The sequence below is a fragment of the Electrona antarctica genome (assembly GCF_951216825.1).
Source record: "Electrona antarctica genome assembly, chromosome: 8".
NCBI lineage: Eukaryota > Metazoa > Chordata > Actinopteri > Myctophiformes > Myctophidae > Electrona > Electrona antarctica.
This window is the reverse complement of record NC_136789.1, coordinates 7949495-7969414: the sequence shown is the minus strand read 5'-3', so window position 1 is coordinate 7969414 and position 19920 is coordinate 7949495. Positions and strand designations below refer to the sequence as shown.

Genomic DNA, 19920 nt, shown 5'->3' with positions numbered 1-19920 from the left:
TCAACACATGCATTTGATAATTGCTTACAATGTCATAACTAATGTGTGACCAACTAAGTATACACGCCTATGTGGTCCATACTTTACCTTAACGGAATATCTTCTTTCCCACACTAGCGATTGACCAGGTCGTCCACAGACCTTGCAGGTGTCTTCTGTCGGTCCCAAGAAGTGGATGAAGAAGAAGAAGTTGGCTGCTTTTGAAGCCTCCAAGACCACGTGACGCAACCACAGGAAGAGGTACTAACAGTCACAGCCGCTCTTTCTCGCGTTTGTCTCTTTCCCTCCCCCAGTTGCTGCTTCTAAAGCACTATAGCTCTAAAACTTGTATTGTATGTATTTTGCTGCTGAAAATATTTTGTGCAATGGACCCCCATATGAGATTTGTGTTGTTAAAATGTCTCAAAGATATTTCAAATTTGTAAAATCTTTCAGAGATTTGGGGGGAAAAAGCAGTAAAAAGCTCATGCATTGTGAGCTTGTAGACCAGATATTTTCAAATTGCAGCTTTATATACAGTAAAGTAGCTAAACTGATTTTGCCGAAGACTCCCTGGAACCACTGCAAGGACCCAAGGGGGTCCCTGGAGGACCCCACTTTGAGAACCACTGTTCTGAAGGCCCTACAAGGTGGTACCCATTGGTAATATGGTACCATACTGTGTGCAGCAAGACGTTGCTTCCAGATGTAAAGAATTCATGAATGTAATCATGTTTGTCTTGGTCATGCAAAATACTCAAAACAAAGCCTACTGTACCTTACAAAATGGATTAGAATGTCTAGCAGTGTCCAACAATGGTACAGAACCACCACACACCACACCACACACACTATTTTTTCCTCTCTTTTAATTCATCATTTTCAATTTAGTATTTTGTTTATAATATTTTGGTTATGTTCCTTTTTTTCCTGTTTGAGTGAGCTGGTGCTTATCAAAATCCAGCATAATGTGTGTAATTCACAAATACATTTACGAAACTCCTTTGCAACAGGAGGTTGGGTAAAAGCCCTGATAAGAAAATAGGGAAGAGAGGGGACATTACAACGCATGCCATGTAGGATGGAAGAGGGTATGAAATGTGATCTATCTAACATGTACACTTAAATGTGTCAGCTTCATGACTTAAAGGGGTCATGAAGTAGCTTATTGATTGATTGATTGATTGATTGAAGAATGTATTAACAGTTTGCAGAATTACAGTACATTTCAAGCACAAACTCAATACAAAGGCTGTTAACTGTGAGTGGACGACCCAATTAAGCATTACACTTGTTTCCAATAGGGTCCACCATGTTCAAATCATCAAAACATTTAGAGACGTACAAATAGACACTTCTATAGACAGAACAGGAATTCATCATGTCTCTGAGTGTGGTATTGCATTGTTTTACATACCCACATACAGAGAGATCTTAAACATTACTTTACTTACAAGGCGCGGGGAAGCATTTTTGTGGTAAGATAGTCTTTCTGATTAAAACTTGTTCAGGAAGTACCTGCGTTGAGAGAAGGGGGGTTGTGTTACTTCCTGTGAGTTGCCTCTTGCGTCTAGCCTGCAAGTGCTACAATTCTCACTTTCAGTTGTTAGTAACAGCAGCACAGTTGTTAAGCAAAAGTCCACACAATCTGTATATGCAGCAAGTGACATTAAACCATTGTTATGATTACATTACTTAAATGTCAATAAAGTCTCTATAATAGCCTCGGTTATATAGACTTGCTATAACCTTTGCTGTCATTTGTGTTTCAGAAATGGCACAGTAACAGACTGCATCTAACCCATGGTAATATAATGTGTGGCTACTTTACAGCAAGATGGTCACAACAGCAGATATATGAATTTTAAAAGACACATTAGTCTGAATGTTTGAATGGACTATATTCACCCACACCTAAATAAGTCAAATAGACTGACCATTCATCAGTGGTGTAGAGCATTTAAGTACATTTACTTAAGTACTGTTGAGGTATTTGCACTTGAGTAATTCCAATACTTTTACTTCTACTCCACTACATTTCAGAGACAAATATTGTACTTTTACTCCACTACGAGTCTACGATTATTTGAAAACTTTAGTTACTAGTTACTTACTATTATTACTATTATTACAAAACACATTAACCACTTCAGCCCTATACATTTAACACATTAACCACTTCAGCCCTATACATTTAACACATTAACCACTTCAGCCCTATATACATTTAACACATGAACCACTTCAGCCCTATACATTTAACACATGAACCACTTCAGCCCTATACATTTAACACATTGATTGATTGATTGATTGAAGAATTTATTAACAGTTTGCAGAATTACAGTACATTTCAAGCACAAACTCAATACAAAGGCTGTTAACTGTGAGTGGACGACCCAATTAAGCATTACACTTGTTTCCAATAGGGTCCACCATGTTCAAATCATCAAAACATTTAGAGACGTACAAATAGACACTTCTATATAGACAAAGAACAGTACAGGAATTCATCATAATGGAGGTAAAAAGGGAAAAGAAACATATACAGTGAGGGGAAAAGGGGGGGGGGGGGGGATTCAGATTTTACGGGGGCCAGTTTCGAATTGCAGCCATCCGTAGGTGCCCTTTGAGAGCGGTTTTGAAGGAGTCAAGGGATTCGCATGTCTTAATGACAGTTGGTAGGGCGTTCCACATTTTGGTGGCATAGGAGCGAAAATAATTTAGTCCCTTGTTTGTGCCGAATCTGGGTTGTACATGGTTCGTTGCACTCCCTCTGGTGGTGTGGGTGTGGACTTCGTTAACATTAAGGAAGTATCTAGACAGGTACATGGGTATCTTGGTGGTGTATCGAATCTTGTGGACCAGACCCATTGCAAGATGCTGTACTCTGTCGTCGACCCTAAGCCATTCCAGCCTGTCGAAGTGGGCAGGGGTGAGGTGGGTTCGGGGGGCTAGGTCAAGTAGGAGCCTGACCAGTTTGTTTTGGGAAGTCTGGAGCCTGGTTTTAAGGGCCTTTGAGGTGCTGTGGTACCAGGAGGTGCATGCATAGTCAAAGAAACCCTGTACAAGGGCTCCTGTTAAGGTCTTCAAGGTGTTTTTGTTGACCAGTGAGGAGATCCTGTAAAGGAATCTTGTTCTATGGTTGACCTTTTTGATTACGTTGGCGGCCATTTTATCACCGGAAAGATTAGCCTCCAGGATGGAACCTAGGTAGGTAATTTCATCTTTACGTGTGATAACATTGTCACCCACTTTAACCAAGAAGCCATTTGCCTTGCTGAGATTACTATTAGAGCCAAAGAGAATGGATTCAGTTTTTCCCAGGTGTAATGATAGTTTGTTATCAGCGAGCCAGGTGCAGATTCTACCGAGTTCAGAGCTGAGGGCATTTTCAACCTGCAGTTTGTCCCTGTCCGAGACCAGCAGTGCTGAGTCATCTGCGAACAGGAACAAGTTGCAGTCACAAGCTGAAGTCATGTCGTTTACATATATTAGGAACAGTAGAGGCCCTAGTATGCTTCCTTGTGGAACGCCACAGCTCACTGGGAGGGGGGGGGGACAGTGTTCCGTTCACTTCCACCATCTGTTCTCTCCCCTCCAGGTAGGATTGCATCCAGCTCACTGATGTGCTATCGAAACCAATTGCTTTTAGCTTGTTAACCAGTATGGAGTGGTTCACGGTGTCAAAAGCCTTTTGGAGGTCCAGCATGACCATGCCGCAGTATTTGCCAGCGTCCACCTCTTGTTTGATGTGGTCGCTCAAATAGAGAAGGCATGTGTCAGTGGAGTGGGATGTTCTGAAGCCAGATTGGAACTCGTACAATAATTTATTAGTGGCAAGATACTTCAGCCCTATACATTTAACACATGAACCACTTCAGCCCTATACATTTAACACATGAACCACTTCAGCCCTATACATTTAACACATGAACCACTTCAGCCCTATACATTTCGGCCATTTGGAAATAGCCGATCGACAAGCTTATTGTGAGCTTGTAGATCTGCTATTTTCAAAAGATTTTTATGCATTTGAAAACTTGAACCGGGACATTCAACATAATGAGTACTTTTATTTTTGGTTTGATGCCAATACTTTTGTACTTTTACTCAAGTACACATTTAAATTCCAGGCTTTTACTTTAAGTATTTAAGTATTTCTACCTTGCAGTATTGATACTTTTACTTAAAGTAAAAAAATGCGAGAACATTTTCCACCACAGCCATTCATACCAAAGTCATAGAGCAAGTATGGCTTTTACACTGGATGTTCAAAAGAACAGAGTGCTTGTCTGGAGTTGGAGTATGACATATTTCAGCTAATAATGATCCTGCATCCTCATTTTGTGTTCCACACTTTCAGATAAATCAAAAGCCAAATTCCCTGTGAATGTGAAAGTGCTGTAGAATTACGGTAGTAACTAAATGGCCAGGGACCCCCCCAGAAGCGAAGTTATGAGTTAAAAACGTTTGCTGTGAAAGAATATATATATTAAAAGAATTGCACACATTTTCACGACTTTTAAAAAATACAAGCTCATATCGTGGCACTCTGAGCTTGTAGATCTGCTATTTTTCAATAGCTAAAGTTTATAATAATGGTTAAAAACGTGGAGACACAGATGCATTAGTAACAGTAAGTAAATGGGTTAAATAGCAAGCCTGACTGACAGCACAAGATGTGTGGGTGAGTCAGAGTATCTGTGGTATTTTGAAAAACAGACATGCAGATTAAATCATGATGACAATTCAAGAAATATGTTAAAAGTTTCAACATGATTCTTCCACAACTTTCATCAATTTCAGTCAGATCAGAGACCTTTAATTGCAGTCTTTATCAAAATGGGCACCTGCAAACTGATTGGATTAGACTGAAGGATTGCATTGGAATGTACTCATCTGTGCTAGAAAAGAAAACCTTTAGTCACGTATATTATTTTTGTCACATATTGGGATTTTATTTAAAATTGCACACACTTATACAAGTTCCTCCTTGGTTCTTCAGACAGGAAGTCCAAGACTAATCTGTGATATCATCAGCCTCGACTTCCTGTTGCTGCCCCAACTCAGTTTTGTTGAGAACTTTGTAGAGAACTGTTCCCTTTACCTTCACAATCTTCACATCACTATCTACCCACTATATCTTTACAGCACTTGCTCAACTATCTTGTGCTCGCGTCTGTCACTCTTCCTTACAGAGCCTTTTTAAAACGCTTTTCAACTCAGTATTCTAAAAGTGAGGCAACACATATGGATCATGCAAGAATAAATGCAATAAATGTACCAGTATTACTATTTTGCATCTATTTTCATAAATAAATTAGCAGTTTAGTTGTCTTTGACAAAAATGTAGTACATTTTGCTTTAGTCCTGCAGGCAGTGTCATTTAAGCTAAGTTAAAGTACACACAATTGTTCTGACAAGTGCACCACAAGAGTTCAAAAAGCTCCTTTACAGTTCTGTGACAATACAAGTAACAGTGAGGTAACTTTCTCCCATGACAGCCCTGCATGTAGGTTAAAGAGAGAAAGAAAAGGAAAGGGTGTCATTCCCTGACATTAATACCTATGAGGGAAGTAGGTCTGTGGGTTCATTACTGTACATAATAACAAAGCTTTAGAAAACTGATGGCAGTACATATGCAGTAAATGCATATGCAGTGATGGTGTGACGTAGAGGTGCCGTCCTATAGATGTGTGAGTGATGCGGACATGTTGACCCATTCACAATATAGGTCAAAACTGCACAACCGTAGTCCCAGGTTCCAGAAGGTTGTATACCCGTGTACTGTTCTGCATCGTTTTCCCACAGCTTTGTTTCATCGGCTTGGCAGCAGATTTGAATGGGAAGCACAAATGACACCTTCGTGTCCGTTTCCCATTAAAATCCGCTGCCGAACCGATCAAACAAAACTATGGGACAATGAACCGAATGAACCAGAAACTGGTATGCCACCTTTCTGGAAACCAGGGACTACATTTTATGCACAGAGACTTTTTTAATGTTGCTTAGAAGCAGGAACCTATAACGGCAAATCGTAAAGCTAAACCGGGCCCAACTGCTGCAGCGAAAAGTGCCCATTGTTTCAGTGAATGTACTGTAAATCTAAATGCTGCAGTGACGTGCTTCCAATTTTGTGGCAACGGTTTGCGTAAGACTGCTTCCTATTTCAGAATGACAACCCCCCCTTGCCCCCCTTACCCTAACCTCCCATACAGAAATAGTTTGTTGAGATCACTGAGAAAGAGAACCTGACTGGCCAGAGCCCTGAACCATAACCCTATCAAACTCCTTTGGAAGGAATTCCAAGACTATAGAGTATAGACGAATCGCATAACATCAGTGTCTCACCTCAGTAATGCTGTTACTGTTGTGGCTGTGGCTGACTCGAAACAAATCATAAGCATTGATGGAGTTGGTCCTTCCTTTGCTACGATAACATTCTCCACTATTCTGTGTTGGCGTTTCTATAGTTGGCATTTTGCTACTGCATCTGGCTTCCGTACAGCCGCTAGAGCAAATGGCCATGTGACTAGTAGTAGTCATGGTAATAACACAACCTATTTTCGACTTGTTGAAAATATAAACGGTGGTGTTATGTGGTCTGTGTGAATAATAATCTGCCAGCATTTGTCTTCTTGGTGTCTGCAAGTGGTCAAGTTGCCAGTAAGGAAGTGATCCAGAGTCCTTATGTGAGGTGTATAAAGCTCGGGGGGCCTTCCAAAGCCCAAACTGTCCCTTGTGATAGACCTTATCTGGGCTGGCAGCCATTTCCCCTCCCTGCCTCTGCTCTCACTGTCGCAGTCGGGCGTCAACACCAAACTATGCTGACTCTGGATCTACCCCCATAGATAGCTATAAAATGCCATACATATTATGTACATAACCTTTGTCTGACAGCTTGTTCTCTCTCGCAAAACACCGGACGAAACTGTGCCAAATGTTTTTTTTTGACACTGCCAGTAGGCCACTATTTTTGTTTTATACGTTGTATATATATATTAACTTGCATTTAAAGTCAATGGGGCTCTGATCGAGCTGAAACCGTGTCCACATTTGCAGTTGTACATTCATATAGGTCACAGATAATTGAGATAACATCACATGTGGATGTCATGCCACGATCCACATGACTTTAGTTTTTAGTAAACCTGCTTCAGAGATGCATTAAATTACACAAGCACTTCCAAGGAGAAAATGTATATGGGTGTGTCACAGAGGTGCTTCCCTTTCACCTTTTTTCCGAGAAATATGTAATTGAAATTTCAACAAGACAGCAGAAACCCATCTCCAGCTCACTGATCTAGTTTCTCTCTATTTATTTAGTCATTAAGATCCACAGAATGAGAGGTCTGCTCTGCCGGAAATATCTTTTGTATACCACACCATCCTTTAATTTTCATGATACCTTCTTGGTATATCGCCACCACCTCATTCATGTAATGATGGAGACTAATTGAATTGGCCACGTTACATTGTTGTCTCAAAGTCTGTGCTTTCACAACCTCTACTCCCCTTTCATTCACACACAGGTCAGTAGCGGGGTATCCAGTGTTTCCCTTTCATTCACACACAGGTCAGTAGCGGGGTATTCCCTAGTTGCTCTCGAGACACACTGTTGACTCCATCAGGAAAACCGGGTGCTGTTGTTGTTCCTTTATTTTTTGACCATGGGTTCTCAGATTGGTGTTTCCCTCGTTTCCCAAACATAGGGTCATGAACCAGTATTTATCAGGGGGGGCTCCAGGGGGGGGGGGGGGCAAGGGGGGGCTTTAGGCCCCTCTGGTGGAGGCTTAGCCCCCCCCCCCCCCCCCCCTCAAAACAAGCCCAATTGACTGACTTCTATGTAAACCAAGATTCATTAGCCCCCCCTCTAAATAGCCAGCCCCCCCATAGCACCCCAGTCACAATTTTCTGGAGCCGTAACTGTTTTTTATAGGTCGTGACTCGTGAGTAAATATGTTTTTATTTTTACTTTCCTAAGAAATAAATAATTACATACCGGTACACACATTTGTTTTCATTCACAACGTTTTTAACAGATTTTCAGAAGAAGAAAAAAGGTCCAAAGAAATTTCAGAAATATATATTTTTTGAAATAATGAAAATAACAAATCGGCAAGCTCCAGTTTGTTCCTGATTTGCAGCGTTGTGAGCTTGTAGATCTGCTATTTTCATTATTTAAAAAGAAATGGGGCTTAAGAAGTGGTTAATTTATAATGTGTTTTGTAAATGTGGGTCTGTGTGTGGAGAAACCAAATTTCTCTTTTTGGGTCTTGAGCTGAAAGACTTGCCATATGTGGCAAACCTCTTTAGAGGCACTACAGACATTCTCACAGTAGCACCTGATGGAACCAATACTTTCCCTTTAGCAGTGGTATTCATCCCTTTTCATATCATTTATTTGACATTTGAGCCACAGACCACCATTTGATGACATTTAGCCTCAGACCCAAAATTAAGATGTGGTACCATTAGGAGAGATAACAGGCAAACGATCAAAATAACAATTCTTCTACATTCTCTATTCTATTGTGTAGACTTATTGTAAATGAAGTCATGCAGATGTTTAACAATAATGTAACTCTCAAGAGTTAAAGATCTATAAGGGTCCATTTGGTTACCAACTCTATATCATTTAGCTGGGGACCACCTGGAACCCCCTCAAGGACCACTGGTGGTCCCCAGACCACTGGTTGAGAACCACTGCCTTTAGCATACTGGTGAAATCACGGACTTATCCAAATAAGGGCAAAAGTAATCATTGCAACTACCAATGAGATAATGGCAGACAGGCTTATGTGTGATGCTGTGTGAAAGTATACAGTAGCGTGTGTTTCCTAAGCAGAGGTGGAGTCAGACGATCTTAAACTCCTCATGGGTGGAAGGAAGCACATGGGTGGAACTGACTCTCTCTGACAGTATCTGTGGTTGTGAAGTTTTGCAGCACCAAGTCTGACTTGAATTTTGTGTTTAGTTTGCTGTAAAGTGCCACATTTACCTTGCACTACAGAATGTGGAGAAACAAGACACACAAGTGCTGCAAATCTTGTGCGAATGTGCTGAGACGTACTATTATTATTCACCATCAGAGCACAAGGAGGATAAAGTGACAGCTACAGTACATAGAAAATAATATAGTGTATAGTATAAAAAAAATACTATTAGTGCTAAAGGAACAGTAGGCATTATTTCACACAAATACAAATCAAGGAATACAACTCAAGGTTGTTCAGTCTCTCACAATACATTTAAATTGGTAGGTAATAGTGGCACATCATAACCATGACTTCTGGGGGTTCATGACATCTGCCAATTTAGAGTTGTATTTTTCCAATGAAATTTTCAATGAATTTCCTATGATTTGATAAAACAGGCTGTAAGATGATCGTGCCATTCTAACCTGCTTCTAATGGTAACCTGGTTATGGTACAGTATAGTATCATATTTCATCTAGATGTGACACTGTAGCACACCCACCCATGACACTTCCTGTATAAGTGAACGGTACCCTATAGAAAATCACCTTTTTATAAGGGCGGAGATAGAAAACGAGGAATGAATGCTGTATCCATAGAGTTGCATTTCAAGATTAAGCAAAGATTACATCCATATATCCATATCTTATAGTATGAACAACAGATGAAATGACAATGCAGAAATATTCACCTGAGCTTAAAAAACCGGGACAGAGATTTCACGCATTCAATCTCGGCCCCAGGTTTTGACGTATAAGCTCACGTGAATGTTATTTTTGAATGTTTTTGACGGTATTATGTCAAGGAACATTCCTCACGGTGGCACAATGTACCGGCCGGGACATCCTGTACCGGGGTATCATTGGCATGTTTACTGTATATCTGGGTTATGACCTGTTTCATGTCATTCCATCCTGCATCTTTCTTGACACTGTTCAAGTCCATTTGATCATATATATATATACCAGTGGTTCTCAACCAGTGGTCCGGGGACCACCAGTGGTCCTTGAGGCGGTTCCAGGTGGTCCCCAGCTAAATTATGGAGAATAAGAGAATTGGTAACAGAATAGACCCTTATAGATCTGTGAGAGCGTAAAATGAGTGTAAAATGTTACCCTCTCAAGAGTTAAATTATTGTTAAACATTTGTATTACTTAATTTACAAGAAGAGTACACAATTAGAATGTATATTGTTATGTTGATCAACGATGGGCTGTAATATCTCTCCTAATGGTACCAACAACATCAACACAGCATGGAATTCTGGACAAAATCTCATCCAACTATAACAACATATTCTTTACTGTTGGGTCTGAGAGGCTCAAATGCCCAATAAATAATGGACCTTGATATGAAAAGGGTTGAAAACTGCTGATATTTAGCATCAAATCACAACAAAGGTTGTCTTATGGCACTTGCTCCACATATGGAGCAAGTCAAGAAAGACTATACTCTTACAGAAACTCACCCATTCCCCATGAATAAGCACTCGGTGACTGCAGCATGTTATGGTGTTTCCTTTTCTTTCTTTTTTCTTTAGCTATTTTCTTTGTTGAGACTGGTTTCTTTTTGTCTTTTTTGTTGGTATTATTTAGATTTTGTGTATGATTATGAATGGGCATATTCTTCTTGACTACTTGTAAGAATCGTTATGCAAAATGAAAACAAAGATATGTATGAAAAGGGGAGAGGGCCCCTTATAGCCATCCAGCCATGTCCACACAACCCACTATTTACAAACCATATATATATAGTTATTCCCTTAAGAATAAGATATTATTCTATTTAATCCATTTCCTTTTTGTATATTGATGCAATGGCTTTGCCTTCATTGACTATAGTGTATATGTTCTCAAAACATCTGTAAGTTTGAGTGTGTTAGTTTGTGACCATCTTATACGCATGTTGTTCGTTTGACCTACTGTACTATTTGTTTGCAATAAAGCATCAATGGGTGCTTCCTGTGCAATGAAACATTGCATGGAATAAAGCAAAAATAAAATTTCAAGACTGAAAATATAATGATGATGTTTCAGGCTGACCAGCTGAAGACATTTCTGAGACCATTCATGTTTCTGGAAGATGCTTCTAAACTTGTATTATATTGCTAGTTTGATCACTTCAAATACTTCAAATAATTCATCTTAAAATAACTAATGACCGAAAATAGCCAATCAACACGTTGCACTGCGACTTGTAGATCTGCTATTTTTAGTGCGCAGCATGCTTTCACAGAAGACACGCTGGCTTCTATGGAATCTAAATGGCTGAAATCAGTCCTGGCGACTGAGAACTTAATCCATGAACATTGTTGTATTTATTATTTGATTTGCTTTAGGCAAGGGTAGGATCCTGAAACTGGATATATTTTCACATGAGCATGGCATTAAATATACTAATGTAAATGATGCAACAATGATGCACAATGCAGATTAACTAAAAATCTGCAAGATCAAGTTCTCCAATGGTGTGAACAACAACAGACGTGAACAATGCCTGATAACCGAAACCCATAGTCATTTCTCTTTGTGGGGGCCACAATACAGTAACGGCTGTACTACATTATATTCAAATTGTACAGTCAGGAGAGGTGAAGAGAACAATGAAGATACTATAAACATTGAATGGCAACTGTGACTTGGTTGGGTCTTATAGTGCCCCCTTATGGCTATGTACTGTAAGTAGTACTGGCATAGTAATCATTATTTACTATATGCCAGTGGTTCTCAACTAGTGATGGGAGATTAATCGGCAAACACATCGGTATCGGCCGATATTGGCCTTAAAAGGATCGGTAATCGGTATCAGTAAAATAATATTATCGGTTTTAGCAGATATTTTATTTTATAGTTATGTTGAAAAAATAATTTAAAAAAGCCTGAAAAGGCCTTTTGTTATGATGAAGGCTGCAAATTATATGAATGTTTTCTGGGGAAGCTTTCAAAACAGTCAACAAGTTGGAACATTTTTAATTCAGTTTATAAGCCTTTTTCAGAATGGCAAAAATGATTATATTTTCTTAATACAGAATGAGATCATATCGACATCGGTTATCGGCCATAAGAGCAATTAATTATATCGGATATCGATATCGGCCAAAATGTCTCATCGGTACATCCCTATTCTCAACCAGTGGTCCTTGAGGGGGTTCCAAACTTCCAGGTGGTCCCCAGCTAAATGAGTTTATAACCAAATGGACCATTATTAGTTTCATTTTACTCTTTCAAGAAAATCATTTTTAAACATGGTCTGCATTAGGCCTACTTAATTTACAAGAAGTCTACACAATTAGAGAATGGAATTGTAGACAAAATCCTATCCAATGATAACAAAATGCTTTAGTTTTGGGTCAGCAAGTCTAAATCTCATCAAATGGTGGTCCGTGGCTCAAATGCTAAAAAAAGAATGGGCCTAAATATGAAAAAGGTTGAAAACCACTGCTATATACTAATACATGTAGTAGCTCACGCCATCTTATGGCCCATACATGCAGAACCCTGCTAACTCTCAGGATAAGGAAGAGCATCGATTGGTCTGCTGAAGTATCATTCCAGTTGATGTGCTAACAGAATTTCTTCAAATATACGCTGAATTACGAATAACTTGAGATACTAGACAAGACTTCTATTACAGTAACAATCAATATGAACGAACTGTTATTTTACATATAGCAGTAAAACAATGTTTTACTGTTTAACAGGCTGATGAAGGCAGTAGATAAATAAAATTATGCATAAGATCCGAGTGTGCAACAACTCTTTACTGTAGGCTACTTTGATTTGAGCCCTGTTGGCAAGCATATAACGTGTTTTATCAATGTTTTGAAACGTTTACTTGCACATTAATAATTATTTCAGATTCAACCAGACCAGTTTGCGTCAGTTGTCAAGGTGTTTAATATCGTCAAGGTTTCTGAAGACATTCTGACCTCTTCAGGATGTCACTGTGCATATTCTGCATAACCCAGCCAGCCAGACCCTGATGTGATTGAGTATAAGCAATGGAGATGTTCCATAGATTAAAACTTTGGTTTGACAACCATCTTGTTTTCTTCATTTTTTTACTTCAGCTTTATTCAGACAGACAGGAAAGAGTGACAATGTGAAAATATGCAGCCTCGGGTCAAACCTGAACCCAGGACAACCGTGGGCTGGAACCACCGCAAAAATGAGGTGACCAAGTATTTTGCATCTCCTGAACCAAAAATGATAATAGGTGATGTCTAGCCTATGTTTTCATGGATATGGAGTACAGTGATACCATATACAAGCTCACATCATTTTTAGGTGAACAGTTAATGGTGAAGTCAGTGACATTGAGAAGGAAATAAGATCTGAGAACAGTGGTCATTCATGGCTCCATTTCTCAAATTGTTCAGGGCCCCAAACTACTAGTATGTTTCTTTGTTTTATGAAAAAATGACCATTTCACCTCAAATGTGGCATCAACCCTCAACTGAATATAGGAGTAGTTTCTTTCACAAAATTAAGTTTCAAGGCAAATTATCTTATTAAAACATGTTTTAATGACCATATATGCAGCTTCGAAAGTGACATTTCTATATGACATTAACTTTTTAAAAAAGGGAGCGGACTGCTTTTAGCCAAAAATATATTTACAGATGGAATTGGTATTGCAGCATGTGTGTTTGATGTGACCAATCGAATAATGTAAGCCGGGAAACACCAAGCTTATGACTTGATCGCTGTATCTCTGGATTTGTAGATTACTCCTCTGCTTTTCAGCTCTCTCACCACGCCTGGAGAAATTAAACAAAAGTGAAATATGGTAGGGCACAGCATACAGTTTAGGGTGAATGGTAAATGATTACTAAAGGAGAGTCAGGAATCAATTAAAAATCACACCCGTGTGAACTGAGTGGTGTAAGGTTTTATATAGCATGATCAGCTGTGGTCTGACGTAATGTCTAAGGTATTATATAAGGTAAGGTATTATTTAGCCTCACACCCGGATGTGATTTCACAACTGGTTGTTTTTGCGCAGAGAAAATGACCACGGTTGCTACGGTCATCCAGTTCACCCGGGTGTGATTTAATTACGTCAGAAATCATTTTGAACATAGCAACCATGCTCATTTTTTTATGCACACAAAAGCCAGTTGTAGGAGTGGTTTACACCACTCAAAAAAAACAGACTAATGCTTCCTGTGTGTAGTGTTGATAGTGTCAACTAATACTATGACAAAAAATGTTCGTCGACTACCTTTTTTCCTGGGGAAAACTAAGCTCTGATGACTAAAACTAAGATTAAATATATTGACAATTTCATCAATAAAAACTAGACTAAAATGTTGGCAATGGGCATCAAGTCTCACCAACATACATTTTAGTCGACTAAAATCATATATTTAGTCAACTAAAACTAGACTAACACTAAGACATTCCAGCTGACTAAAACTAAATGTAAACTATTCAAGAGACTATGACTAAAATCTAAATGCATTATATTACATACCTGGAGGTAGCCGTCCAGTAACTGTCACAGCATAAACACCTGGCTTGAAGTTGCCTGCAGCATAATGACAGGGACACAGAATAAGCAGTACTCACAGTAAAATAGACATTTGACTTCAAAAGAAAGCCTCTAACATGACATTGATTATAGCAATCAAAGAAAATCACACCCATGTGAAGTGAGGGGCGCTCTTATCATCATACATCATCTCATTCCGGCCAATCACAATTTGCGTCCTCACCTTCATCTTCTTTGTTTGCGTTTACGCGATTTTTGTGTTTACACAAATGCTCAAAGCTGGCCATTCATTGTCAATGGCATTCAATGTCTGTGTTAACACAATGTGTGTGTGCACAAACGTGCAAAAGCTGGATATAGGAGGAGCTAGCGCCCCTCAAAAATAGTCCAAGAAAGTATCTGAGATTAAATACTACACTAGGATGTTAGAATTGGCCAATTTTCAGGTTCAAGTTGGTATCAGTAAAACACTACAGAACTAGAAAGGTCGCAATTTTAAAAAATGGCAAAGTGTGGTTGCCGCAGTCGCTTACATAGGCCCCTCCCACTAACGTTGCTAGCCAATTACAATTTCAAGTCACACCTGTGATCATGTGTAAGTAATTCGGAGGGTATTTAAGAGATCTATTGTGCTCGATAGGGCTCGCGCGAGTACATGAACCACGTGACCGGGCTGTTTTCTGCCCCCTCAATGTCGCAACTCTGTCTATACTCTATGGCTCTGTTGTAATCCAAACGTACACGCGTGTGGGTATAGGGATAGGGTGGCCTGGCTGGGTGTATGACTGACTACCGCGGCCTGAATGATTCAGCCCTGCAGCCCTGGTGTGAGATATGATCTGGACAACAGATGTCAATATGAAGTTGAGGATAACATTGACCACTTCTGTGTCTTAGTCATACTTCTCTCTCCTTTCTTTTGTAATCTTTTTTGTCATCAGACGGACAGCTTGGTCATATACTTCTCTCTTTGTTGACGTTTTGTTAACTCATCCTCCTGCCGTTAACCCAGTGGTGGAAAGTAACTAAGTACATTTACTCAAATAATGTACTTAAGTACAATTTTGAGGTATTTGTACTTTACTTGACTGTATTCCAATTTCCAATACATTTACATCTACTCCACTACATCTCAGAGCCAACATTTGTACTTTTACTCCACTACAATTATTTGAAAACTTTAGTTACTTTGGAGATTTACATTTTGATTAGAAAAACATACATTACTGTAACCACTTCAACCCTATATACATTTCGACCATTTGAAAATAGCTGATCTACAAGCTCACAATGCGTCGTGATGCGATGCATTGTGTGGTTGCCGCAGTCGCTTACATAGGCCCCTCCCACTAATGTTGCTAGCCAATTACAATGTCGCGTCAACCTTGTGATCATGCGTAAGTAATTCGGAGGGGATTTATCCCCCCAAAATCATGTTTTTGCAACAATCGGTTACACTTTTCGCATTTGCGGCGCCCCCTATGGATGAAAATGGAATTCCTTTTGGAACTTGGTTGATTGAACCACCCGGGACATGTGATTCAAATTTGGGATGGTTTGGACATTCCGTTCGTGATTTGTGGCATTTTTTGTAAAATAGGCCCCTCCTACTAACTTCGGACGACGATTACGGCCGAAGTATACGCACTACCAAAATTCTGCAGTTGGTCTTTTAATCGGATAGGTCCGGAGATCATGTGTGCCGATTTTTGTGAGATTTGGACAAAATCTGTAGGAGGAGGAGCCAAAAGTGTGTTTTGGAGAAAGTTCAAATTTGCAGGATTTTTTTCCCTGACGAAAATGGGCGTGGCCTATATGGCCTAAATTTAGATTTGACGACTTACGGTTCAAGAGTTATAGGGAAAAACGCAAAGTGGGCTGTAATAGCGCCACCATGAGGCCGACTGATGTAATTCCCTTTCAATTAATTTTCATAATTATTATGAACCTCCCCCCAAGTCTTGTAAATATGGCGCTTACGGTCTCCAAGGGAAAAAAATACTTACATTTTGTCTTCGATTTCCCCATTGTAAGTCTATGGAGAACTAATTCATTAATATCAATTAAACTATACAACGGATCTCTTAGCAAAATACAAGCACACGATTCCCGATGAAGCCGGTCGATTTGACATATGGCTCGAGTGTGTGCGGCAAAAACTGTGGGAGGAGTAGTGCGGCAAAGTATCCAAATGTACAATAACAATAGTCTGGTTGCCCTGTTAGGGCAACCACACTAACTAGAAAAAGTGCCCTTCTGGGCACAGGTCTCCACCAGGAGGTGATATAAACATGTTTGTTTGTTTTTTTCAGTGTGGGACACTGATGAAGGCTGGATAGCCGAAACGTTTGTCATATCTATGGTTTGAAATAAAACTTTTTCAACCACAGTCTTGGTGTGTACGACCCATCTCCTTGATCCTTACATTATTAAACAAATTGTAGAAATCAATGTTAAGCTTTGGCATTGCGATGTTCATGTTTAAGAATGGTCTGCAATGAGATGTGTGTGTGTGTGTGTGTATGTATATATATATATATATATATATATATATATATATAATATATATATAAATCTCCCCCCCCCCCCCCCCCCTCGCCTTTAATTCTTTTGTGATTGAATTTGAGGCATTGTGCTAAAAAACACTCACCGATTCTCTGCCATTTAGCCACCCAGCTGTCTTCAGGGCTCATCATAGAAATAACTCTGAATACACAAAAACATATATTGGTTGACAATAGAAAGCCATAATTAATCATCAATACAGTGAGAATACAAACATAAAGTCCTTACCCATCAAATGAGGAACTTGTGCATTCGTATACCATCTCCCGGTTCCCCTTCATCTGAAGATAGGACTCGCAGTTGTCACAGCCATCATATTCAAACTGATCAATGGTCTGATGAAGAAACATACAACACAAGACAAGTTCATGAAATAAAATCCAAACTATTAGGATTCCTGCAGGTTCGTTGTAGAATGTATCAAACAGGATAGTCAAATCTTAAATGAGGTTTCTGCTTAACATAAGGATAAATGGAAATATGAATAAATAGAATATATCGGTTCTTGGTATAATGTAAGCAAGTATTGATTGACATTTGTATTAAGTTTGTAGAATGGGTACAGTTCAAGGAAAGTACAGGTCAATACAAAATCTGCTAAGAGGATAAAACACAGAAAAAAGCACTAAGACTTGTTTACATAGGGATCCTCTATTTTCAATTCATTCAGAACATTTAAAGACATAAAAATATACACTTCTATGCAAAAACAAACCAACAAAAAAAAGAAACTAATTATATAAGGGGGGTGGTTACAGGGGGCCAGTTTCGAATGGCAGCCGCTTGTAAGAGCGGTTTTGAAGGAGTCTAGGGATTCACGTCTTCAATCCAATCCACTTTATTTATATAGCACATTTCACAACTAGGGGGGGTTTACAAAGTTTACAAATGTCTTAATGGCCGTTGGTAGGGCGTTCCACATTTTAGTGGTATAGGAATAAAAAGAATCAGTATTTAGAAATCTACCCATCCTCGTACTGTTTCCAAGCAGCTGCAAGCCTGCGAGGCCGTTGTATCTTTATAGTTGATTTACTAACTTTTTAGCACAATACAAATCCACTACTACTACTACTAATTACATTACGAATATGTACGCGCCAGAGACGACGTAGAGTAGACAGAACAATAACGTTGTTATGTATGTATATGGATTGATTGCATAGTGCCTAAATTGAAACAAGACCGCAAGGATTTTTTTGTTTACTGCTATCCCTTTTGGACTTAGCCCTGAAACATGACTGCCATACGAGCGTCATGTGAACCATGGCTATTTTGACTAAATGTTTGACTGTACTCTGTTGCTGTTTTTACATTTCTGTCTAATAAACGAATCAGTCAATCAAAAAACAATGTTATGTGAGCTATCATTCTAGCCACCACGTTCCTTTCCTGCAATGAATTTACCTTCACAAGAGAGCACAGAAGACAAGCCCGCAAATGGCGAAGGTCTTTTGGAACGGTATCCAGTGCCATTGTGTGCGTTTCAGAGACAATCAAATGGACCCTTGCGTAAATTCTCAAGCTCTTAAAAAAATCCCCAAATAGGCTAAATTATGCATAGAGATATATTATACTCGTGTATTTTTTCCGGCGATGGATAAATACGTCATTGTTTATGTAGGTTTCAAAAAGGACCCCACATTTCCGTCCAAGGTGCGCCTGTATACAAATTATATACACAAACAAAAGGAGCACACGAGACGGTATTTGATTGATTGATTGAAATATTTATTAACAGTTTGCAGAATTACAGTACATTTCAAGCACAAACTCAATACAAAGACTGTTAACTGTGAGTGGACGACCCAATTAAGCATTACACTTGTTTAATTCATCAAAACATTTAGAGACGTACAGATAGACACTATTATATAGTCAAAGAACAGAACAGGAATTCATCATAAAGGAGGTAAAAAGGAAAAAGAGACATATACAGTGAGGGGAAAGGGGGGGGGGGGGGGGGGGGTCGGTGGGGGGGTATCGTATGCCATCTAGTGGTCCGTCGACCCTCACTGTCCAGACAGTCAACCACAGTGAATATTCTTGTGTTTAATAACAACTTAAACACAATCCTAATCAATCCAATCTGTTATTTGTAAATGTAGTCTACTAATTAAATACAAAAAATGCAATAAACAGAACCACAAAAGCCCCATAAGGCTTTGTTTTTGTGTTACCCCACTGTACTATTTGGAACTGTATTAATCAATCAATCAATCAATCAATCAATCAATGTAAAGGAAACATACTAGTGTGATAGGTAGGGTTGCCACCCGTCCCTTAAAATACAGAATCATCCCTTATTTGAGAATTAAATTATGCGTCCCTTATTGAACCAATAAGGAACGCAGTTTGTTCCTTATTTTCCTAAATATCCCCTACACGTCAACACTGAATTTAACAATAATGAACAAAACAAAACAAAACACAGGAAATATTAAAGTCAGCACAATTGTTCTAGCGGGAGGCACACAGTACCTAAAGTAGCCTAAACCAGTGGTTCCCAAAGTGGGGTCCGGGGACCCCCAGGGGTCCTTGAGGGAGTTCCAGGGGGTCCCCAGCTAAATGATAGTTTGGAACCAAATGGACCCTTATGGGTCTGTAACTCTGAGAGTGTACAAATGGAACCAAATGGACCCTCAGAGTTAAATTAACATTGATTTTACAATATGAATTGGGGGTCCCAGAGATAGAAATGCCATTAAATGGGGGTCCATATACTAATGCATGTCAAACTGGTACTTGAAATTAAATGGGTTGAGAATCACTGCGTAAAAAATCTTCTCTATGGGGGTCACTGGCATATATTTTCTAATGGGGGTCTGCGGGCTAATTAGTGTCAATTTGGGGGTCCTTGACATGAAAGAGTTTGGGAACCACTGGCCTAAACTATATTGGTGTA

At 39.3% G+C, this 19920-nt stretch overlaps 1 protein-coding gene and 1 long non-coding RNA gene across 2 annotated transcripts; one reads left to right on the top strand and one right to left on the bottom strand.

Moving 5' to 3' along the window:
* Nucleotides 1-12858: 12858 nt before the first annotated feature.
* Nucleotides 12859-13364, top strand: LOC306927606. Its single transcript, XR_013790548.1, has 2 exons — nt 12859-12899; nt 13048-13364. It is a non-coding gene; the product is annotated as an uncharacterized lncRNA (long non-coding RNA).
* A 98-nt stretch (nt 13365-13462) lies between these two features.
* supt4h1 (SPT4 homolog, DSIF elongation factor subunit) lies at nt 13463-18650 on the bottom strand. Its single transcript, XM_079507406.1, has 5 exons — nt 18423-18650; nt 17247-17353; nt 17104-17159; nt 14436-14489; nt 13463-13719 (listed from the first exon to the last, which is right to left on the bottom strand). Exons 1-5 carry the CDS (start codon nt 18489-18491, stop codon nt 13652-13654), a joined length of 354 nt encoding a protein of 117 aa, XP_079363532.1. The 5' UTR covers nt 18492-18650; the 3' UTR covers nt 13463-13651.
* Between the last annotated feature and the right edge of the window lie 1270 nt (nt 18651-19920).

Coding starts and splice junctions, on each gene's coding strand:
- supt4h1 (XM_079507406.1), bottom strand. CDS start 18,491: ATGGCACTGGATACCGTTCCAAAAGACCTTCGCCATTTGCGGGCTTGT. Junction 17,354..18,422: donor TTCTGTGCTCTCTTGTGAAG/GTAAATTCATTG, acceptor TTTCTTCATCAG/ACCATTGATCAGTTTGAATA. Junction 17,160..17,246: donor ACAAGTTCCTCATTTGATGG/GTAAGGACTTTA, acceptor TTGTGTATTCAG/AGTTATTTCTATGATGAGCC.